The sequence below is a fragment of the Bos indicus genome, chromosome 7 (genome assembly GCF_029378745.1).
Source record: "Bos indicus isolate NIAB-ARS_2022 breed Sahiwal x Tharparkar chromosome 7, NIAB-ARS_B.indTharparkar_mat_pri_1.0, whole genome shotgun sequence".
In the NCBI taxonomy this organism is placed as follows: domain Eukaryota; kingdom Metazoa; phylum Chordata; class Mammalia; order Artiodactyla; family Bovidae; genus Bos; species Bos indicus.
In genome coordinates this window covers 86,811,419-86,836,512 of record NC_091766.1, presented here as the reverse complement: position 1 = coordinate 86,836,512, position 25,094 = coordinate 86,811,419, and the positions used below count along the sequence as shown (strand labels likewise).

Genomic DNA, 25,094 nt, shown 5'->3' with positions numbered 1-25,094 from the left:
TAGAGTCAGACATGACTGAGCGACTTCACTTTCACTTTTCACTTTCATGCATTGGAGAAGGAAATGGCAACCCACTCCAGTCTTCTTGCCTGGAGAATCCCAGGGACGGGGGAGCCTGGTGGGAGGCCGTCTATGGGGTGGCACAGAGTCGGACACGACTGAAGCGACTTAGCAGCAGCAGCAGCTAGTCTTTAAAAGTGAATTATTTAACTGGTAAGTTTTGTTCATGTGGGGAAGACTGACTTACCCCCAAATCTGCTTTTTTTTTGAGTGGAGATTTCTAATAGGATTAAACACAACATAATAAATTATTATGAGTTTGAGTTTCAAGAGTATATTCTGCTTCTGCTCTGACTGACGTGTCCTTCAGCTTGCAGGCCCTGTCCCATTATTGTGGGATCCACGGGGCAGTCTTCCTAGGGAATTCCTGAACCTACTTCTTGCCTTTTTAATCTTTGGGTTCTTTGTGGTCTGGTTCTCTCATCTGAAGACAAGTGCACTATTCTAGACTTAACATCTATTAGCTAAGGTAGAGAAACTTGGCATATTTTCTCTGTGGTAATTTTATGCTGAAGACAGAACCAATAGGCAGATGTGCTGTTCAGTGTCTTCTTGCAGCCACAAGGAACACCATAATGCTGTTTTTTTGATTTGTAGGCTGAATGTGGAAATCACTGTACCTGGGCTCTTTATGCTTTGCAACTTGAAATATCTACTTAAACCTTTTAGATGTTTGAACAGTTGAAGATCTGGGCAGGGCAATAGGAATGGTGAAACTTCTCTTCGTGGACTGTAGTCTGTAAAGTTTACTGGGAATTAGCCCTGGCATCTTAACAGTCAAGATGCATTTAAAATGTTTTTGATCTTTATATAGTCCCTACACTATCAGATAATATGTAAGCCAGCACAGCATTAAGGCCTTCATATCAGGTACACATGACTCTTTAAAGTTATAGTGTATAAAATATGAGACACTTTTATGATATTTGTAGTTGTAACTGCAAAACATGGCTTAGCACAGAACTTAAAATTGATAAATTTCACTCCTGGGTTTCTGTGGTGACTAGAAGGAAGGAATGGTTACAGAGAAGTAAGAAAAATGTTGACTAATGAAAAGCACTGCAGCACTGATTGATAATCTTTTCATGTTGATTTTGACATGGGCTTCGACCAGGGGTTGCCAGACTATAGCCCATACGCCAAGTCTGGGCCAGTGCCTGTTCACAGAAAGTCTCCTTGGGGCATAGGTACAGCCACTAGTTTGCATTATTGTCTATGGCTATTTTCACCCAGTAACAGAGTTGGGTAGTTGTGATGGAAACTGCATGGCCTACATGCCTAAAATACTTACAATCTGGCCTTTTTAAAGAAAATTTTGTCAACCTCTGAATTAGACCATTGAACTGTTAATGTTAACTCTCATAGCTACGTAGAGGACTGTAATTGAAAATTCTTAATTGCTAGAATTTACATAATATTCCAGGTGACCATCTGCTTTGTACTGTGTCAGTCAAATCTTGCATGAATACTTAAGTGGTGCTTCTCAAACTGTCTGGAAGGGACTGTTGATTTTATTTCTAGCCCATTACAGATGTTTATACTTCGTAAAATGTTACCAATTACTGAAAAAAGAAAAAACACATAAAGATAAGCTTAAATTTTATTAGATTTAACAGTCATAAATTATTCTATCAAATTGCTATAAAGTTTCTAAACATACACTCAGTTTCTGTACTTATTGCACACTGGAAATTGTTCGTGGACCAACATCATCGGTCCATGGACCCACAGTTACAAGCATTGCTTTGGGATAAAATATTTTTCCTTGGTCTTTAAGATTCTTTTATCTTTTTTCAGTATACAAGTAATATATATTATCATTATTAAAGCCAGTTAATACAGGTAAACCAAAGTTCTCTTTGACCAAACTCCAGTCCCAGTTGTGACCCAAGAGGCATTTACCTCTGCCAAGCTTTTCTCTATGTATGTGTAGAAGAAATAATTTTCCACTCTTATCATATAAATTGTACAACATTTAATACTGTCAATCTTTAACTGTTGCCAGTCTGGGTAAAAAAGAAAATAGTATCTTTTAGTTTTCATTTCCCCTATTACTTTGAGGCATTGATATTTCTGTGTTTAAGAATCCCTTGCATGTCTTCTGCATTGCATAATTATAAGCCCTACTCAATTTCCCGGTGTCACTTTCTTGACGTTTTTCTATGTATCATACAACTATTTTCTTCCGTTGTTCCTTTCACTTTGTGATGTAGGCAACATGTCTTTTGCTTCACTCTCTTAACATCTAAACACCTTTTCTTACCCTAAAGTATTATTTTGCCTTTTGTTCAGCTGTAAAAACCATTTACAATTATTTGTGCCTGGTCTGAGGTAGAAATCTCATAATATTAAAATTTTTGTTCAAATAAGTAACCCATTGTACCAGCCATTTAAAATTCTCTTTGATTCTTAGTTATTTTAAATACTCGTTTATTACAGATTAAATCCCTGTATATACTACGTTTTTCGCCCGTCTGCTCTGATCGTTGATCTCTGTGATTCTTTGCTGATACAGTCAGCCCTCTGGATGCAGAGCACCACTCTACCATTGCCATTTTATATAAGGGACCTGAGCATGTGAGGATTTGGGTATTCTGGGGGTTCCTGGAACCAGTCCCCCTCAGATATCAAGGGACAACTGTGCCACATTTTTAATTACCATAGTTTACAAATATAGGTGTATATTTTGATGTCGTGAAGGACAAGATCCCCCTTGCTTTGTTTTCAGATTCTTTTGCTAATCTTTCCCAGGTCAGAGTTTGACTTGCTAAGTCCACAAGTCATTGTTTTTGGAGTGTAACTAGAATTGCATTGAATTCAGAGAGTAATTTGAAAGAGTTTTCCTATCCGAACTTTTCACCTCTTTCCATTTATCCAGGCTTTGGTCTTCAGTAAATATATCTGATAGCCTTGCTAACTTATTCTGTTGCCCATATTAGATTGCTTATTGATGGATGCTTAATTATAGGAAGAAGAGAAAAGGTTACGAAGATGATGATTATGTTTCAAAGAAATCCAAACATGAGGAGGTATGTTCTCCAAAGGTAAAATGTAAATTACTGTTGTATATTCTGGTACAACCATAATGTTAAGGTTTTATTGTTCTAGAGTACAAGCATTATAGAGAGAGGTACTGGAAAGCTTTCTTTTGTATCTTTTATTAATCTTGGCCATTATTGGAGGAATTTTTCTCACTTCTGTTTTGGCCTGTTCTGAAGTAGTATAATAGTTACTTGATGAAGAATCCTTCCTAAGGTTATAGAAGGTAGTAGATATACTTCTTGATCTTCAAGGAGTCTTCTCCTACCCTCGTTTTAAGAAAATTGTACATGTCAAGTCAGATAATGAATAATCAGACCCAGAACGTCAAAACTGAAACACCGATTCCTGTCACTAGGCTAACCTGGTAAGACCACACCGTATTATTGTAAGGTTAAACTGCTACACATTCTCCTGATTTATTTACCGTATATTCAACAAAGCAAAAGAACAGTTTCCTAAAGAGAGGCAAGAAGGTAAACAATACTGGTTATGTTTCAGTACACTGTTATCCTTATGACATTTTCTTTCCTTCTTAGGAAGAATGGACTGACGATGACCTGGTAGATTCTCTCTAGCCATTTGAAATTGATTTGTCAATGCTAACTAATCATCAGATGGATGAAGCATGTCTGGCATTTAACTTTATTTGTGAAAGCATCAAAATATATTAAACTTTTCTATTTATGTTATTTAAAATTTTTTCCTTTCAGGGTAGCTTTATGTGAAATAAAACATCTTCAAAGGAGCCAGAGTAACACCAGGTTTGGGTAACCTTAACCCATCATGACTGATAACAAATTAAAGCTATAATTTGCCAATGTTGTTTTATATAAAGTGTCATAATCTAAGTTGTTATAGCATTTAATTATTTAACTGTGATCTTAGTTTCTAGAGTTGGAACCAAATTATGATGTTCAGTCCGTTTTTTTTTTGGCTAGAAAATGGGGTTAAAGAAATTCTTAGAAATGCAATTGTCCTAAATCCCAATTTTCCAGATACACACCTCTCCTCAGTGTCAGTACCTCCCAGGATACGCTTTTCCATAAAGTATAGGTACCATTTAATTACATTTCAAATTTTGAAAGTAAAATTTACTATATGCATATTCTTTAATAATTCTTTGTATTTTAGGCTTGAGCTTTTTGGTTTTAGTTTCCTTCTCATTGAGAAATGAGAGGAATAAAATTCATAAAGTATGATCTTAGGAAAGTGAAGGGGGAGAAGCCGAAACTGCCGATCCTCCAGTACAGTCCCGATGAAGCAGCAGCGCTCCAGGCTCTAGACAGGAAGGCAAACTGTCCACAGTTAAGTAGCTTGTTTCTCTTTTAGGTCACTAAAGTTTGGCATCAGAGCAAGGTCCATATTTATCTCTGAAGATTTTCCTACCAAGCCCCTTAAAAAAAAAAAGACGTGTAGAGGTTTTATTTCATCATTGATCAGCTAAGTGACTCTAAGTCCTACAAAGGTAAATAACAAGTTTTTTTTCCAGTTTTAAGAGATAAGCATGTCATTAAATATGAAAAGCAGGGTGTCTTTCTTTATATTTGTGTGTTTTTGTTTTTGTCTTTTTAATAAAAGGCAGGAGGAGGAGGAGTAGTTGAGATCAGGAAAGGGCAGGTAGGTTAGTATGGTTAAAACTGAGGTGTGAGTAGAGGGAGAGAACCAAATTGCCAAGCACTCAAATCTGGACCTTTTTATTTTCAAAACATTTTCAGAGATATCACTAGCCTGTGTCCCTTCTAGTTTATCCTAGAACACCAAAGGAGTCCAAATGGCATACCACTGTCTAGCTGAAAAGAAAGGCACACTGGATAATGCTGAGTATTTTGGTAACACTGTTCAACTTGTAAAATTGCAGCTACTTTAGGGCTTTGCGCTTCAGTCGTGTCCAACTCTGTGCGACCCCATAGACGGCAGCCCACCAGGCTTCTCCGTCCATAGGATTTTCCAGGCAAGAGTACTGGAGTGGGGTGCCATTGCCTTCTCCATTAGGGCTAGCTACCTCCATACAAATACCAGAATTTAATACTTAAAATTATACTATGTAGAAATTTTGTGAACCCTCAAGTTTAACACTGTATTCTATCCCTCTAATGCTTAAAATACAGGAAGAAATAGTGTTTCTGTTAGAACGTAGGCCTTTAGAAAATTTTTCTTTATTGTGGGAAATGCTTTTCTCAATACGTACTTGTTTAGAACCACCTTGTATGCCTTGTCTCCCCCTGGACAATTATGGGAGGGAAAGAATTGTTAACAAGTACATAATGAATTAATAGAATCCTTCAAAAGAGACCATTAGCCAGAAAAAAAAAACCTCAAATTTTATCTTTTCCCTGGGCCTTGCTCTGGTACTAAATTTTGAACTGCCCCTAAAGGAGGAAGAAAATAATGAAATTAAATGTTTAGCTGTATTTAGACAGAAGTAATCAATTTTAAGATATCCCTTGGTTTTATTTTAACTTAACCCTGTGAATAATTCACAAAAATACACATACAGAAGCAAATAAAACTATACAATCAAACTAAATATCCAGCAGATACAACAAGTAGTCAGAAGGTCAAAGATGGATAGTTGTTCAGTGGCTGATCAAAGTGTTCGCATAATTTAAAAAATCAACTTGGAATTAATGAATATGTTCAAGGAAAGTATTCCAGGTTTTTTTTAAACATACAGAAGAAACTGGTCATTTATAAATGGTTGAATGGGTAACATGCATTGATCAGTACACAATGACCAATAATATTTATTGAATTCAAACTATTTACTGTTGTAAACATTAAACAAAAGCATTATGAGTTCTAAATACAGTCTTTGACAATTCCAACAAAATAAGTGGTACGTTTAAAAAATAAAGCTGATGAGCAATAGATCCACTCTATATATTTTCTTTGAACAGTTCCAGCAGAGAGAGCACAGTTATTTTAAAAAAGTATACAGCAAGGATTGTTCCTATTGTAATGGCAAATTCTGGAAACTGTAAATACAAATAGTAATTGAACAGTCAGACGGTCATATTCCTAATTCAGGAAGAAGTAATGTAAGAACAGTCTGCAATCCAGTTATACTCAATTGTCAACAGAGAATGCTTTTTCATAGTTCTTTCCTCAAGAAACAGCAAAACTTTGGCAATTGAATGTATTGAAAATATATTTTCAAAGTTCAAGATACAGTCATAACATTGTGTGAAAGGTGATCTGTACACCAAGGCTCAGAGGTTGGTAAAGATATAGCTTACAAAGCTGCTGGAGCAGTTCCCAGCAGAATCTTCAGTTCTATTTGCATAGCTCACACATCACTGGAATGTGGAAAGGTGTGCTATTTTTTTGGCAAGAGCAAAGGAGACATTATACTGATGTGATTTACCATTTTGGGCATGCTGAATCCATGCAGAACACTGCGGCGAAGGCTGCTACCTGACATCGTTAGTTTTTGTATACTGGTTTTGTTTTTGCTGAAGCAGTTCTGTTATAGCCAGAAGCTTTTTCAGTACATGCTAGACAAAGAAAAACAATATGAAAATAATTAGTAAATGAATGAAAGCTCTGTCAAATCTCAGGGATAGGAAACCTGGATTTGAAAAATACCATATGAACTCAAAGGGATTCATAAAATAACATTACCATTCTACTCAAAAAAAGCATACAATTTAAGTATGTATTACTCAGTCCTTGATTGAATAGTTCTGGTCATGTTATTTTGGTTGAGATATAATTTTTTACTCTCTAAACAAACTCATTTCTGTTGGCATTCTCATATCTGCTTGGGCCTGAACAATCTCTAGGATAGAACATCTTATCAGAAGACAGATTTATCATTATAAATAACACACCTCAAGCCCTGTAAGAGCACATAAGGGCAATCAGGCTACAGTCTAATGAACGCTATAATCAAATGCTATAATCATGAAAAGAATGACAACACTGGGCCTAAAATTAAATCATTCAGCTCCTTTATCTTTCTTAGAAAGTCTTAATTGGGCCAGATTCTCCAAAAATATATATATATATATTTTTTAAAGTATTCAAGGCAAGCCATTTAATGAACCCAACTCCAGTGTAGCAAGAAGGCAATTCACATGCCAACAGCATATAAGTAGGTCTATGGCACATATTAGGGGCTTCCCTGGTGGCTCAGAGCTTAAAGTGTCTGCCTCCAATATGGGAGACCTGGGTTCGATCCCTGGGCTGGGAATATCCCCTGGAGAAGGCAGTGGCACCCCACTCCAGTACTCTTGCCTGGAGAATCCCATGGACAGAGGAGTCTGGTAGGCCACAGTCCACGGGGTCGCAAAGAGTCGGACACGACTGAGCCACTTCACTTCATGGCACATATTCTGCCTGAGCTTCTAAAGTGATTGAAACCTAAGTGAATTGTGCTATTATTATCTAAACTGGGAAGAAACGAGAATTGTAGAATCTCAGATTGAGGAGAACTCGGAATCACTGAACCCAACGTGTTAACCTCTCCTGTAAGGTCCCTGCCACGTGTTGGCCACTGGTGACAGTGCTTAGTTTTCAAGGCCATATTCCAGAATCTCTGGATCTTGAAATGTTTTTATCAATCTTAAAACGCATGCATAATTCTCATGTGTTTGAGAGCTTGCAAAGTTACCTGGCCATGCACGGTGTGTGTGTGTGTGACAGAAGCAGACAGAAAAACACTACATCACTACTGATTGACTGTTAGCTCACTTACCACTTCATACATACCACCAAGCGTATAAACACCTCCATTTTTTCAATAGAGTTCACATTAGCTTAGAAGCAAGGTTTGACATTTTGTGGTATCAAAAATATGTAATCTTAATCTGGGCTTATTCCTGTTTGCTGAGATCTTTGTGGATTTTGATTCAGAGTCTTAAATTTTTAATATAATTAATAAAGACTAATTGTAATTTAGCTATTTATCAGCTCTCAAAGAATCTTATGCTGATATTGTGCTTACATGTAAAGAAATAATATTGTTAACAAAGGCTTGCAAAAACCTACCTGTTGTGCACCACGCTCATTACTGAGCGTCCGCAGTTCATCTGAATGGGCCACACAAATCTCATGCAATGCTGCTAAATCACGGCAAAGGTCAGTTCTAGAATGCTCTGTAGTGTCCGGAAGTTCAGGTACATTCTTTAAGGGAATCATAAAACTGCGTTTAGAAATACGACACTACTATCTCTTCTGAAAAGATCCTAACTGGTACAGTAGATAAAATTTAATACATAATAATCTCTTAAAATTCAATTTGATAGATTTTATGACCTCAATATTCACACACAAATCAGGTTTCATTTTCTTCAATCACAGGACAAAATATCGTGCACTATTACTGCTATTCTAAGCAAATGGTTTTTCTAATTTTTTTTAAATCTATGAAGTTTTTTTGTTTTTAAAGAAAAAAAAATCTGGAGGGTAAATAATGCAAGCATTAACTCTTTAATATGGATTAAAGGCAACCCAAACTTAAAATTCCTAGGCTCTTTCAGACTGACTTTCATGATTAAACTGGTATAATTTGTCCAAACTCATCAGCACATATAAGAGCTACATGACAAGTGTGAACGAGAACCATTTAGGTCTATAATTATCTGTGGACTATGCCACAAACACATAACTAACATATAGAAATCAATGTTAATTATCTTCAGATAAGTTTCATAAAGTAACTTTGTGTCAATACAGTACTACCAGACTGAATACTGATTTTACTGTTTCAAGTTCCACTACTTTGTTAAAGCAGCTAAAGTAGCAGCAGACTGACATAGTGGTGAGGTGGGCAGCTAAGAAGATAACGAAAGACAAGACAGAAACTGAAAAATGACACAAGAAATCCAAAAGCCACAATACTGTATTCTTGGTGAAAACTACTTATCGTAAGAATAAATGATTATAATCAAATGAAATAATTTGTTTAGGAAGGTAGACAAAAATATGCAGCTTTTGAATTTTTTTTTTTTTCCAATTCTGGATAGAGAAGCTTTTAGGTGTCAAAATACTTAAAAAATTATATACATACCCCTAGTTCATCTAAAAACATGATCATGCGATGTTTATTACTTTTGATGAATGGATTGACACCTTCCATGTAAGGCTCCTAAAAATATAAAAATAAAAGTCTTACTATATGGATGAAAAGCATCTGATCTGTAACAAAAACCATACATATAGTAAAAATTCTTATAAGTCATATTATCAGTAGCAGAACATATTTGTAAGAATTTAATCATAAAATGACTATTTTCCTTCTAATATAAGCAAGCAGCTATTCTAAGGAATAGGGGTATATTTTTAATGAGCAAATTCTGGATGAAAAAAAATTAGCATACATAGCCTAGCAGAAACAAACTGTTTATATGTAGGTTATTCAAAAATAATTACTGAGAAAATAATTACTTGCCAAGTACCCAGAGGTTATTAGAATCTAGCAGAGAATATAATAAATTAAAATACAGTATGATAAGGACTGCAATAAAAAATGAGTAGTCATAACCTGCCTCAGAATTCAGATACATTCAAAAGCTAAGTCAGGCTACAAACAGCTTCTTTCTAAAGTCTTAAACGTATCCTAAAACATGCTATGTTACAATAGGAAAAGTTTAGTATTAACACAAGCTCTTTTAAACTCAGTAAAGTGAGATAAGACCTAGACATGAAAAATCATATAGTCTAAAAGTGATGAAATAAGGAGACACAAAGTGGTATGCCTATCAGATTGTCAAAAATAGAAGAGTAATAATAGCTGAGTTTTGGCAAGGCTGAGAGAAGCAAAAAGTCTTCTGACTTAGTAATTCTGCTCCAAAGTTCATTTAAAGAAATAACTGGACAAGTTTGAAAGGAAGTGTGTGTGTGTGTGTGTGTGTGTGTGTGTGTAGATAGATACAGATATAAGGCACAGTGACAAACTGGAATTCATCTAAGTATCCAGTAGAAGACTACTTAACATTTACATGATGGCATTAAATAAGGATTAAGAAAAATAATTACATATTTCCAGATACAACAAGAAGTTTAATAATGACAGAAGCAGGTGACATATTAATAGTCAATTGTCCTTAGTAGGATTACATATGGGTTGTTTAAAAACTCATCTAAATTTTAATATTACAGAGAATGTTTAGTATGTAATACATAACAAATCAACTGGGGTACATTTTAAAATATGGTAATTGATTTTTATATTTAAAAATGGAAGACTTGATTATACTGGAAATTATACTGAAAAAAGTTTTCTATACTAGCTAAAACAGTGGTTTTAAAAATTCCATTATTAAAATTAAAATCTAAAAACATTAAATATGTGAACATACCAATAATATCATAAATTATGAAATATCCATTGTTGAAAATTTACTTATATTTTATGGTTTTGTCGTGTTGAGGTTTCACTCAAAAATGACATTTTAAAGTATCAAAATGTTTTTACCTTAGCTCCAAATTCCACAAGATTTGCTAAGTTCTGCACAGACTTAGCCACTAATGTCAGTGTTCTTGCAGCAATAGGAGATGGGGAATCTATAAGAGAATTGGGCACAGCTAATGACACCAACTCCAAAGGTACTTCCAGGTAAACCATTATAAATTTAGCACTTTAATATTTCTTTACAGTTAAAAATACTAACATTCTTCCATTCAGAATGCAATTTTTTTTGGCAAGTGTATGACCTGTATGAAATCAAAAGAGCTTGATTTAAAGGGGGGAAACCAAACACACTTATTAGCACCTGTAGTTTGTGAAAAGGGTACTACAAGGCTCAGCAATTCCCAACTGGTTGATAGTATTATAAAATACCTCAAAACTTTATCACTAAAAAGACTGTCACTCCACATACCCTTTGGGGACAATTCACAAATTGTGAATTTCAACCCACCCGGGTTGTCAATTTGCAATATGAACAGTTTCCTGCTCCCAGCCTCCAGTGAGTCAATTCACTTTAAAGCTCAATAACAAAAATAAAGTCTGGAATCTCTGCTTTATTTTGAGGAGAAAAACATATAATCAGGAAATACTGCCCTATATTGACAGTAGGATGTAAATGAAAAGTATTTGTCTATTAATTTTAAGCTCTGAAACGAAATTGTTTTATAGTAAAAGCCTACAGATAGCCTATCTGGCTGCCTGATTTTAGATTGTATTCTTTTTATCTTAAGCTGCTAAACAATAAATAATATTGCCTAGTGGTTCAGAGTCCAACATTCAGATAAACACATCTCTCCAAAAGAATTCTAAACCCTTAATTCTTTATAGACCCAAAGATTTAACCCTTTTAGTAGCAACAGAAAGTATTTACAAAGATACAATAGCTATAAAGGTAAAATTTAAGATATCCCCAAAATGTTTCAGTGTTAAGCTTCAAATTATTGAGACAAAAATGCTTCAGATTCCTTCTGCTAATAATGGCTTATGATTACATTTATAGTCACAAATATCATTCTTATCCTTTATTTGAAAATTCTACTACCAGTCCATAATGGGCATATGTAAAATGCAAAACCGAATCTGGTTTGTTGGAGTTTAAAGTGCCAATTATCATTATGTAGTTCGTGACAAGAAATCTCTACCGGGAAATCTCAAAGAGCTCCTTCATAAGTATTTGCAGAGTACAACTACAATTGCAGCTATAATTTTAAAATCCAACTTGTAATGGTAGTGACGAGAGTCTAGCATGAGCTAAAAGCACACAGAAAGCTCTTCTTCCCAACCTGAAAAAGCCAATACTGCAGACTGGAAAAAGTCCTAAGAGTCTGAGACATGGGTTTGGACAGGGCAGAAAATGGTACGTGTCTACTTATGCCATCTCAGGCTTCAGATAGTAGTGGAAAGAAAGGAAAAAAAGCAAAATGGAAAGAAAAGGTAAAACAGCAAAAACAAGTCGGGTGCTTTTTTATACCAAGTCTTAGAAGTAAATAATTTAAAGATCAGATTTAAAAGAAAAAATGAATAACCTCACTAAAGAGTATGAAACTTTTTTTAATTTCAAAATTTATTACCTGAGATGATATTAAACATCCGTGGATTCAGGATGGCAGGACAGATAAGTCGAAGAAAAACAAAACCACTGAATGGGAGGGAAATTTTGTTATTTTAGAAAACTACTATTATGTGTCACATTAAAATAATAAAAATTTTAATACCTGTAGAACCATGAACTTTGAACTAATGTAGGGCTGACCAAATATACAACTTTATGAAAATAAGCTATTTTAAAGAACGTACATATATATTTATATATATATATATATATATATTCTGCTTCTTAAACATTCTCATTTAGAATTGTAGGTTTACTTTGGGAAAATTTAAGTTATATCTAAAATTCACTGTTTATTTCAGGCCAACAGTGCATTTTATACTTACTTTGAGGAAGGAGTGTCCTTAGGAACACTAGGAATTTCTAAAATATTATAGGAGTACAAGCAAGCCTTTTTAATAGATACATAGTTCTGTAAAGGTCTTAAAATTGACGTTCTCTCACTTCTCTTTCCTCTTTCTTAGAACAGTCTGTTATAAATCAAGTTCGTTATACTGACTTTGTTCACTTATTATTATGTAAAAATTAAGAATCCATTGTACTAGGGGAAAAGTGACTTCTTAATAAATGACAAAGTATACAAACATAATGTTGAAAAGCCTTTAAGGCAATGGAGGAAAAGACATTATGCATTCTAAAAGTCTAAAAAATTCTCAGATTACAAAATATTAATAGCAAAACAACACAGTAAAAACGCACATTTAACAACAGTTGTCAGGTGATTTTACCTGCTGATCTTACTCTGGGAACAAAGTACAAAGTACATCTACAAGTGTATATAGCTATTGCTAGTCTGCCCCCTTCAGTTACTGGTGTAGTCCTCATTTAGATAATATTTCTCTAATTTACTCTTAAAGAGGGATCCACACTCATAACTGACTTCTCACCTGCCCTTGGAAAGACACACATTATTTCCAAGTTGATAAAATTCTTTTTAGAAATTACTGACACAATCTCTTTTCTCTATTAGAGTGAATAACACTTCTCAGCATTCACCTCCCAACAATGTTGTTTGCTAATTTTGGGAAATCTTAGAAAAGGAATATGTTGATTCTCAGCACATTAAATCTTTAGATGTCTTTTAATTTATGAGGAAATTTGCATAAGTTTTACTTGAAAACATTCTGATATCTTTGCCTTTGAATCTGAAATATAACCTAACCACACTGAATTATAAAAGAATTTCAGTGTGCAAATCTACTTTCTGTGAATTCTTACAGGTAACTTTAAATATAAGAGGGATACTAGGTATCTACATGTATATTTAAAAGCTTAACTAGGGGCAGAAGTCACCACCTAGGCCATAAATGCCCCTTATTAAAATACCCTGTCATATCAAACTGCATAGCAGAATTTCCAGCTGTTTGCTTAACAAACATACTGAAACATATGCTTGTAATTCTTTTCTATTCTCTCATCTCTACTAAAGCCAAAAAATGTAAAATTGACAATTCTTAGATATTTGTCATATCATTAGTAAGCAAGAGATTTTATCTGTAAAATGAGATCTCTCTACAAATATAGGTTGGGACAGGATTAATGCACATTTTCAAAACTAATTCTGTGATACTGGTGTCTTCAGTAGATGCCCAGTGGATTTTTTTTTTAATGGTCTGTAACATGATGGGCAGCATATATTCTATATGTTAAATTTTATTATGATTAGACTGCTGAATTCTCTGATGCTTTTGCAGTAATTTTCCTACTGTCTTGAATAGGTTGTGGTGTGCTTAATAAAGCCTTTCAGATATTAAGGATATTAGATTGGGTCTTAGATCTTTTGCCTTTAGTTCTGCCTTAGCCACTAACTATATAACCTTAAGCAAATTCAGCATCTACAGATCTCCTTCCTCGTTGCAAAAGTTAAAATAATACCAAAGTCCTCCTATATAAGCTAAAAAATTCTATGACTTGACAGAGCAATTCCTTCTAATTACTCCACAACTAACACACTGAGACAGCTTCTGAACTATAGACTCTGGCAGGAGATGAGCACCAAGACACAGACTGTTACAAACCAATTAATCAATATCTGTATGGTTCAATTATTGCTTTTCCTAGAGACACATTGGAGAAAGCAATGGCACCCCACTCCAGTACTCTTGCCTAGAAAATCCCATGGACGGAGGAGCCTGGTGGGCTGCAGTCCATGGGGTCGCTAGAGTCGGACACAACTGAGCGACTTCACTTTCCCTTTTCACTTTCATGCATTGGAGAAGGAAATGGCAACCCACTCCAGTGTTCTTGCCTGGAGAATCCCAGGGACGGGAGAGCCTGGTGGGCTGCCGTCTATGGGCTCGCACAGAGTTGGACACGACTGAAGCGACTTAGCAGCAGCAGCAGAGACACATTAACTAATCTTGGTCTCCCCCCTCCCTCTTCTTCTACCTCTGTTTCTCTCTCCTTCTCTATGTATGTATACACATATATGGGCTTCCCTGGTGGCTCTGCAGTAAAGACTCTGCCTGCCAATTGCAGGAGACTCAGGTTAGATCTTGGGCCAGGAAGATCCCGTGGAGAAGGAAATGGCAACCCACTCCAGTATTCTTGCCTGGAGAATCCCACGGAGAGGAGCCCAGCAGGCTACAGTCCATGGGTTTGCAAAAAAGTTGGACATGCCTCAGTGACTAAACAACAATACATATATATGCATGAATGTATATATGTGTGTATGAAGGGTACTATGTGACGTTAGCTACATATTTTTGTTGGTTATATAACTTTTAACCTCATTTTGTATGGTTGAAAAACAAACAAAAGACCTTCCCAAATAGTTAATTGACTATCATTGAATGTTCAGGTTTTTAGAAAATGCAAAACGGTAGCTAGCTAAGTATTTCATAGTAACTTCAAAAAAAACACACAGTAAGTTAAAGTTTAGGAGCTATCTGAATTTAGAAAATATTCAACAGGGCCTGACATAAAATTCAAACAAAAAAGGTCTTTAATTGTATACTATATACTGTTAGTCTCCACATTTCCACACTTATGCACTTGACTGTTGGTGCAGGCTATTAAAATAATTTAACAAATCAATTAATAAGCCTTACCTAACAACTCTTGTTCTCATGGTGGTATTTGTAGGCCACTTGTGCTGAACAGATTTCTGTAAACACCCATAAATATACCTCAGTGTCCTGCCAAAATAACACAATCATCTCAATACAGAAAGCAAATGAAAATACTGCTCTTATTGCAGTCTAAAGCTTATGACGTTTTTAAATGCAACTAAGCTTTTTCCCAAAAAAAGTACTCCGCTACAAGTAATGATATTTAGCAAAGGATAAGGGAAACTTAGGTTTTCGTCAATTCATTTAGCCAGTTCTTTATATCTACTATGGAGGAAACCCTACCATTTTCAGATTACTTCTATATTAATGAAAAGAATGAAAAGATACTAGAATGGAGGCAGATTTTAATGCAAGTTAACTTCTGCCTGAATAAGTGAATTCACCAACACTGGAAGCCACTAAGCAGATACCAAGTAATTACCTTGTGTACATAATGAGGAAGATACTCAACTATAGATGGGAGAGGTGCATACGTTTCATGATCTCAAATCTGAGACTATACGCTTCTATTCATTCCCCAAGTTACTAGATAAACCATACATACTGGCCTGTATAAAAACATGGTTTATTTTAATGCAAATATTTCACTTTGGTTTCTTCAAGTCACTTTTTCCTTAAACACAATTCATCATGTAAAGGTTAAAAACTCTACTTTTTCAAAGTACAACATCCGGATAGTGGAAAAGCTTACACATGTTTTTATAAATACAGATTTTAAAAAGGCAATATACAATTTCTTGTCAAATTAAAATTTCACCACTTACGGTGGAAGTATTTCTGAAGCCATGAATATTTTCTCCACAAGCTCTGAAAGTATGTTCAATAGGTGTGCTAAATTAGTGTTCACATCTTCATTTTTTTCTAACTTTGATGGACTTAACTAAGAGAAGGAATAAATCAATATAAATGCATCTTGACAATAATAAATGCAAATGAATCAAGCTAATCAAACAGTTGTTTGCAGAGTTCTCTATTTTTCCATTTTTCAATCTGTATTAGTCTTCTGGTGTTGGTAATGGGACTAAATGGGAATTTCAAGTAGTTTACTCTATGGAACTCCTAATGGGCTTATTACTGTTTATTCCCAACTACTCAACTGAAGAGCAAGCAATGATTATTCAACAATTTTCAGCTGCCTTGGGGTTAATACTAATCAATAAAATTTTCTTTTATTCATTTACCACATTTTACCATAGACTTTACAGGGACACAAAACTGTATTAGACTATTTTAAAGATAATATTCCCAACTAAAACACAAAAACCCCGTTCAAATGGCCACATATTCATAGATATAGTGGAGTATTTTAATTGGGAAGAAAGATCACTATATATTATTATAAAACCTATCTTAATTCTAAATTTATGTGAGGAAAAAACTTATTAGAAAAGTTTTTATGAGCAAGACTTTTTAAAAGACTGATAAAATACCAGATGCCTCAGTGGCAGCATCATGAACTTTCCAGTAACTTTTGATAATGTAAGAATTCTTGTCTAGAATCAATGGAGTAGATGTATCTATGGGAATCTAAATACCTTAGCCTGGATTCAACATCCAGAGACTTTCTGCAGACTTGCTGCATTTCTGTATCCTTTATACTTAGGCTAACTATGGTGTTAACCCAGGTCTGCAATACTATATTATCAATTTGTCCTCTTTAAGTTAATAAGTAAAAACTGACAACTTAGTGCAGAATTAACATCTTGACTGATCCCAGTATACATTATCAAAAGCAATTCTTTTATTCTGTATCAGACCTAAAAAATATTATCCTTCTGTAGTTCCTCTACCTTCAAAATAAAATGATAAAAGAGTCACATAAATGAGATTCTACTCTTTTTCTTAATGGTTTGTTACGAGTTTACATTCCCAACCCTGGGATCAAACCCAGGTCTCCTGCATTGCAGGCAGATTCTTTACCATCTGAGCCACCAGGGAAGCCTGAAGCCTTTAATAATCAATCCTAAAAGGATGTTTTTTATTTGCTTTTAAGGAGATAACCTCTACCGTTCCTACCACCCACCTCCCTGCCACCAAAAAAAAAAAAAAAAACCCTAAGGACAAACCTAGATATTATTTAGAACTTACACAAGAGAACTCTCTTAACAAAAACTTGAATTTATGTTATGCACACTTTCTGAAAGTAGTATACACTTTATGATAAAAGTACTTTCATGTATCTCTGGCACAATTTGAGGTTTTTAATCCCCAAATAAAGTACATCCTTTTGAAGTCTGTTTTACATAACATTTTTCCAATTGTATTACAAAAGGTATAATTGCTCTGATGAACAGTTTTAGACAGCTAATACATTTTCACCTATTAAAATATGCTCTTTGCTAAAATACAACATTACTCACCTCACAAGACTGCTTGCTTTCCATTATCCTTAAGATAGAGTCTTTTAAAGCGTGATGAACAAATTGTGTAGCAGTGGCTTTCATATACTGCTCCATCAAGGTGCTCGCAAGTGTTGTGGCTCGAAAGAGGGTAGTGGCTTCATCTACATAAATATTTAATATTACAAAATTATTTGTAAAGGATTGTACTATTGTGAATCAAATTGGAAATTAATTGAATTCATTGTTTTCCTTAACCAATTATAGCCATTTAAGCACATTTATCTGCATGCAGCATTACTAAATATAATGATGTCCTGTATTTCTATAAACTTAACTCTTCAAAAGACTTCTATTACTTCCTAAGATCATAAACAGAAGGGATTCACACTGCCATGTTCATATGAACACACAAAGGCTTCAGACAGTTCTGTGACTTATCAGTAAGACTAGAGAGCCAAATAGTGACAAAACTAGGACCAGAATCCAGCCTTGCTTTCCACTGAGCCCACACTGGAAACTATGAGTTGATTTCCAAACAAGCATATAACAAAATCCCAGTATAGATTAATTTAGTAGTCTAACATATAGCCATTAACATCTTTTAATAAAATTCTAAAAAACAAATATTGAAAGAAAAAAATCTCAGTATAAAATATGTTACCACCACTTTATATTTTTGTATTTTCTATGAGTAGGAGGAAATAGTTCTAGATTCTACAGTTTATTAATACCTGGGGAACCTAGAAGCAAGTACTGTGTGAGTCAAAGTGCTGGCTGGAAATGGGTTATTCTGACGTGTTTCCACGTGGTTACAAAGTACAATGTGTCCAGCTGCCTAGAAACTACCTATCTATATAGACGCTAGAAATAAAATGCAGCTGACACCCAACTTTTGTGCAGTGAATTTATAAGCAAAAAAAAAAACAACATGGTAAGCATACCACACTGTTCTTAATAATCAGACACACTATGAACCAATGATCTGGACATGGAAGTCACTTTCTTATTGCTTCTAATACTAATTTGCCATGATAGAAACCTGTATTAAATATAAGTAACCCCCTGCTTCCTATATTAGCCAGCGTAAGAATCTCAACTGACACTCCGAATCTCAACTGACACTCCAACTAATTTTTTAATGAAGGAAAAACTGAGTAACTTCCTTTGTAAGATGATTTAATTATTTAATGTTTTAAAATAAAGTCCATATATACTTGATTATAAAAGAAAGCTGAGTGCCGAAGAATTGATGCTTTTGAACTGTGGTGTTGGAGAAGACGCTTGATAATCCCTTGGACAACATCCAACCAGTCCATCCTAAAGGAAATCAGTCCTGAATATTCATCGAAAGGACTGATGCTGAAGCTGAAACTCCAATACTTTGGCCACTTTTGCAAAGAACTGACTCATTGGAAAAGACCCTGATGCTGGAAAGACTGGAGGAGGAGAAGGGGACGACAGAGGATGAGATGGTTGGATGGCATCACCAACTCAGTGGACATGAGTTTGGGTAAACTCTGGGAGTTGGCGATGGACAGGGAGGCCTGGCAGGCTGAAGTCCATGGGGTCGCAAGGAGTTGGACACGACTGAGTGACTGAACTGAATCATTAACCCAGTTTTTAAAAGTATCACACTAAAACATCCATACTATACCTTCCATGCTTATTTCTCTGTCATTTAGTGTACATAACAACAATGATTCAAGCTTTTCATGAAGAAAAATCTTCAGTAGAATGCTAGCGAGTAGTGTTCGGTCCTGTCCACATACATGTGATAAAGCATAGACTACATGAAGTTCCTTTTGCAGTATAAGCTAAAAAAGACATCGAGAAAGGTTGTTGAAAGTATACAATATTGAGCATTCTCAGATTAACAGAAAATATGTTCTTCTATGGGCTTCCCAGGTGGCACCAGTGGTAAAGAACCCACCTGCCAATGCAGGAGACATGAGAGAGATGGGCTTGATGCATTCTCAATTTAGGAGTATGTTCTATTGAATACATGTACTAAAAACAGAATGAGATTGTAGCCTTTATATTCATAGACTTAATACCAATGTCATACTGCTGCACAGGTTTTCAATCTTCTCTGTCACTGTGCCACTAAACTATGAAATTATTATATTTAACTCAATGGACCTTTCATTAAAAGTTAACTATTTCTCTTAATGCTTTTAAAAATAAATAGTCTGGTAAATAACTTAAATACCTCCTTAAATTCGCTGTACTCTTCTTCTGGCATGATCTTTTCCATAGAATATCGTGCTCGGACACGCAGGGATCCTGGTTCAATACCTTTCAATGGTATATGGGAGCTGAGCAAAAACCATTCGTCTGTGGCATGCCCCTTCTGTAACCGGCTCAACTGGCAGCGCATAAATACTTTGACAGAAAAATATCAAATGATTACTGTCTCAAAAGATGACACTGTAATTAGTCCCACAAATTTTCCTAATGTTATATCTTCTCTATAGTGTTAAACGCTTTTCATTAAAGGACTTTTAAGTAATACCACAAATTTTAACACTTAATGCTTACTTCATTCATTTACTGAATGCCTACTATGTGCCAGACTCTCTGATAGGCAAGGATGTGGAATACAGACATGATTAATACATGGTCTCTGACATGCATGGAGATCACCGTGTAGCCAAGGAGGCAAGAAATCAATTATGGTACCCTGCAGTAAGTGCTATAAAGTTGTTAATGCTGATGAAGTACAGAGAAACAATTTGTAATTCAGCCCTTGAAGTTCTAAACATCCATTCCAAACAGATACCCGTTAAGCTGACTGTAACAGGATCTGGAGGTGTAACTAAGTAGAAAGGTAGAGAAAAAAAGGCAGTGTGCACACAGTCTGAACACAAGGTATGGCGGATGGTTTTAAAATCCATGGATAATTTAAGAGCAATAAGGCGGCTGGTGCAGCTGGAGAGAAGGATAGATTCAATATACAATATACAAGATAGATACAATATACAAGGATACAATATACAGAAGATTGGAGTATGTCAGGAAAGGTTCTGTATCATTACTAGGGAGTTAGATTTTATCTTAAAAATAATGGGAACCACTAAAAAATGTTAACCACTTAAAACAGTACAGAAGTTACAGAATATAGCAAAAAATCCAGGCTTTGATTCTGTTAACATGTATCACTTTTTTCCTCCTAAGCCTGATTTTTAAGAAGATATTTAAGGATTAATCTAATTCACTCTTGTGTGAATGGCTAAATCCCACTGTCACCTGTTTCCGAAATGGGCTGGGAAAAGCATGCTGCTGAGAACAAGGACTGGCACTAGAAGTGAACAGTGTTTTAAAGGAAAAATAGAGTGCTTTTTTTCCATGTCCATGCAAAGGACAGGAGAGTAGGAGAAACCTAAAAAGTAGGAAGAAGGGGTAAGGAAGCATCACAGAAAGATGACCGCTGTCACTATTTTCTTTTTCTTGTTATTCATTGAGTGAGGAGGGTGAACAGACACTACTTTAAGGGTTTAAGATTAGAGTATATACAATTTAGCCATTTTGGTCTTTATTTTTTCTTTTTTGGACACATTCTTTCTCAACAACTAATATTTTCATACGTACAAAAAGCAATCTCAAGTTACACTACTTACATACCTTTATAATTTCCATTTTAGACTCTACTTCATTATGAATTTCCAAAGTATATAAAACATACTTGTTTACTTTAGAAATAAATTTCTGTATTAACTTACAGATATCAGGATCTTTGCTTTTCTTCGTTTTATTACTAAGAGTTATTTCAAATCTGTTGATGTCAGGAGGAAGATCACTAAAGAAGCATGTGGGGAGAAAAAGAATTAAGAAAATGTCCTTGCATCAAACTATCTAATTCCTTTGTCTCTAGTATCGAATAAGCTCCCTATTTATTTCTGCTACTTAACCCAGTTCAAGTGGTAGATTTAAAACTAGATTCAAAACAGGTTTATCATTTGGTATACAAGAATACAGACAAACTACACTTTGCCTACCATCTTTAACTTCCCCAAGTGCACTGTGGAAACCCTCATAAATATTTTGTATGCGTATGTTAGTAGATGCTTTTGGATTTGTCACTGAATAACTAGGTGAAAAACCATGGACATAGCACTTTACTAACAAAAGTAAACAGATAAGATAAAAAACAAATATAGGTACTATTAAAATGCCTGAGCCTGGCACCTTGTTCTGACTGGTTTAGATACAGAGTTAAAAGGAAAAAAAAAAAAGAAAGAAAATGCATTATGGGATAAGAAAATCATCTAATGTAACAAGAAAATAAGACTTACTCAAAGACAAACTCTTCTGACCATACAGGGTTTTGCCCTTCCCTTGCATGAGTTTTTGCTACCTGGACGCTATTCAGGTAGATGTTACAATATGGATTAGTAAAATGCTTTACTGGGAGTTTATGGGCTTCTTCAATATGTAAAATAAGACTGCTGACCTAAAGAAAACACAAAAAGTATTACCCCAGATTTCAAGAATTACACATTAGGTTTCAAAGGCAATTATAAAAACCCAAAGTAGTGACTTATCCCCCTCTTTTTCAGGAAACATGACTTTCAGTTATGTTTTCCTTTTTAAGTGACATAGAATATGACATTCAAGCATTCAGCAAATTCTCACTTAAAAAATAAATATAATTGTATTTTACAAGTTGTTATTCCAATTACAGTCCGACAAAAATAATGAAATATACCTTTTTTACTATAAAACCATGATTCACAGGAAATAAAGTTGAGAAGAGGATTCTTTATTAATTTAAGTAAATAACTGTCACCACCCAAAGCAAAATCTAACATACTATATAATGCTCCTCTGGAAGATTTTATTTCTATATAGAGTTCCACAGCTAGAAAATATTTTAAAAACACTGATTCTACCTTCTCATTTTACAGAAAAGGATACAGATCCAAAGAAGCCGTTTTTCAGTTTTGATGCCAAAATTTAGATTCTGATTCCAAAATTCTAGTATCGGGTTCTCTTTCCCTCTTGCCACCTGCTATTTGTATGGACTTGCACAAGTCAATTTCTATGGGCCTCTGCTTCCTCAGATGCAAACTTAGGATAAAGTCTACACTGCAAATTGTTGTAAAGATTAGAAATGATATGTATAAAAGCACAAGTGGAAAAAAGCTGGCACATGTATGTCCCTAGGGAGATTATCAGACTTCTGGCTACAGGGAACGTTAAATTTAGAGTCATCTAAAAATAACCATTCATCCACTTCTTGGTTAAATTCACCTAGCTTACTGGAAATTCTCATAAGTATTAATAAAACAAGAGTTACTTTAGTCAATAAATACGGTACTATGCTTTCCTCAAAATTCCAAGAATGCTAAAATTTACTTAACTTTTTTTCAATTATCTGGGGATAACTAGAAGAAAAAAGCAAAGAAATGGAGGGTATACAGTTGACTTTACATACCTAGAAAAAAAAGAGAAAGCCTAGCTTTACTCTGCATAAATGAACATGCAGGACAGTCATGTTAAGGTTTCAAAAAAGATAGGATACTACCTGTAAGTTACGTAATAGGTTTCAAAAGCAATTACTATAAAAAACACTCGAGTTACCAGGATTCGTACTGTCAGTCAGATGGTTTTTTCCATGAGCACTTTTAGTTCTTTTTTGACACCGGCCAAAGTAATTTTTTGAAGAAAAGAATAATAGTGCCAAGCAGAATACTTTCTGTTGTCGCTGACTTGGTACTGGAACTTTAGGTAGAAGAAAAAAGGCCCTGGTATGTAGTCAACAGATGGCATTAGGGACTAAGTACCCTATACAAGGCAGTGAAGTCTGCCTGCAAAGAAGGAGATGCGGGTTCAATCCCTGGGTCAGAAAGATCTCCTGGAGAAGAAAATGGCAACCACTCCAATATTCCTGCCTGGGAAATCTCATGGACAGAGAAGCCCAGTGGGCTACAGTCCATGGAGTCATAAGAGTGAGATACAACTTAGCAACTAAACAACAACCCAGCAAGGATATAAGAATATTCTTCTTCATAAAGAAATAACTATTTCTCCTGCTGCTGAAGTCAAGTGGGAGCATGGCTTTAAAATGCCTGAAAAAGATTAACCTCTCTTAAGAAATCTAAAGTATTTGAAATGTTGCCCAAAATAGTTCAAAGAAATAAAGAGCAAAGTGACAAAGCAGAAAACAATCACAAATCTGTAACAATCACAAATCAAAGAAAATAAAATTTCACCTGACGCAGGCGTTTATTAGATGTCCCTGGACTACTTTTCCTTAAGTTGCAAAATGCCTGCAGACCTTTCATCCAATCCTACGAAAAAGAGTAACAGCATTTCAAAGAAATATTCTATATAACAGTTTATGCAGTTTCCAGTCATCAATTTGGGTTCTTCCTCAAAATTCAATAGTTCTTTTCTTCTCTACACTCAAGAGTATCCTGCACTTTAAATATATCTGTGCTCCAACAAAGTAAAATAGTGACCAAAACAGTTGTAATAATTTCTGCAAAATATTGATTGTATTATTGCAGAATCTCTAAACTAATCCTAAGTGTCAATGAGTGATTGTTTATTAGCCAAAAAATAAATATACATGTAGTTAAGCAGTTAAACTTGAGGCACCCTAAGGCAAAATTTAATTTGATATACTTTGTGAAAGGAACGCTGACTGTAAAACCAACTGATAATGTGATGACTGATTTGATGACTAGTTTTCTAATTACCTTAGACCATGAAACATATAAGGGATCTGGGTGATTTATAAGCCTTTCAAATATTAATGTTAGATATAAAATATTGCAGCCTAATATTAAAACTAAGTTCCAGATATATTCTCAAATGTTTAATACCCTACCACACTGGAGAAAGGAGAGAATAATTTTAGGTTTATAAATTATAACCATGTTTGGCATACATGTTTCTAGTAAGCTCTGTACTATTGCTTCACTCAATTATGTCTTCAGTGTGTTGGCTACTTCAATGAATCTGAATTCTGTCAATGTTTAGAGTACATCTTTTAATGGGCAAATTTAAGACTAAATCAATTATCATAGCTTTTATAAAGAGAAGACAATAACCAGAGATCCTACAGGTCACCAAAGTAACAAAAATTTGGAATACCAGTGGCATATTTGGACTTTAAGAGGTATATGAAAACACGAAATATGTAAAGAGTACAGATAAATAAGAAAATGTTGTATATATACATTATGTGAGACACCCAAAACATACTGGAATGTCATCAAGCTGTGTAACACATCTTTAGAAAGAGAGAATATGATAAAATAACTGAAAGACAGGATACTCAAATTTAAGTTTCGTTCCTAACTCAATTTCTAATGATTAAAAAAAAATGCCAAAGTTACCCAAATATTATGAGCCCTATTTTTGCAAATTAGGTATAAATACCCATCCTCAAACAGTAAAGAATCTGCCAGCAATGCAGGAGACCCGGGTTTGATCCCTGGATTTGGAAGATCCCCTGGAGAAAGTAATGAATACTCACCCCAGTATTGTTCCTGGAGAATCCCATGGACAGAGGGGCCTGGTGGGCTACAGTCCATGGAGTCACAAAGAGT

At 34.9% G+C, this 25,094-nt stretch overlaps 2 protein-coding genes across 9 annotated transcripts in view; one reads left to right on the top strand and one right to left on the bottom strand.

Moving 5' to 3' along the window:
- Window positions 1–3,920, top strand: part of CCNH (cyclin H) — a 30,564-nt gene extending 26,644 nt beyond the window's left edge. Inside the window, exons 8-9 of one of the 5 annotated variants that reach the window (XM_019965405.2) lie at window positions 3,029–3,089; window positions 3,639–3,920. In XM_019965405.2, coding sequence (XP_019820964.1) covers window positions 3,029–3,089; window positions 3,639–3,677 — 100 coding nt within the window. In that variant the 3' untranslated portion in view covers window positions 3,678–3,920. Of the gene's footprint in view, window positions 1–3,028 lie in introns of all 5 variants that reach the window. The other 4 variants (XM_019965406.2, XM_019965404.2, XM_019965407.2 and 1 more) reach the window with 4 other exon arrangements.
- Window positions 1,643–25,094, bottom strand: part of RASA1 (RAS p21 protein activator 1) — a 113,968-nt gene continuing 90,516 nt past the window's right edge. For 2 of the 4 annotated variants that reach the window (XM_070794012.1, XM_070794015.1), the window contains 13 exons: window positions 23,751–23,828; window positions 21,831–21,988; window positions 21,258–21,334; window positions 19,748–19,920; window positions 19,193–19,352; window positions 17,557–17,699; window positions 15,961–16,076; window positions 15,176–15,262; window positions 12,085–12,152; window positions 10,520–10,608; window positions 9,113–9,190; window positions 8,092–8,226; window positions 1,643–6,596 (listed from right to left, as the gene is read on the bottom strand). In XM_070794012.1, coding sequence (XP_070650113.1) covers window positions 6,513–6,596; window positions 8,092–8,226; window positions 9,113–9,190; window positions 10,520–10,608; window positions 12,085–12,152; window positions 15,176–15,262; window positions 15,961–16,076; window positions 17,557–17,699; window positions 19,193–19,352; window positions 19,748–19,920; window positions 21,258–21,334; window positions 21,831–21,988; window positions 23,751–23,828 — 1,446 coding nt within the window. In that variant the 3' untranslated portion in view covers window positions 1,643–6,512. The remainder of the gene's footprint in view (window positions 6,597–8,091; window positions 8,227–9,112; window positions 9,191–10,519; window positions 10,609–12,084; window positions 12,153–15,175; window positions 15,263–15,960; window positions 16,077–17,556; window positions 17,700–19,192; window positions 19,353–19,747; window positions 19,921–21,257; window positions 21,335–21,830; window positions 21,989–23,750; window positions 23,829–25,094) is intronic. The other 2 variants (XM_070794013.1, XM_070794014.1) reach the window with 2 other exon arrangements.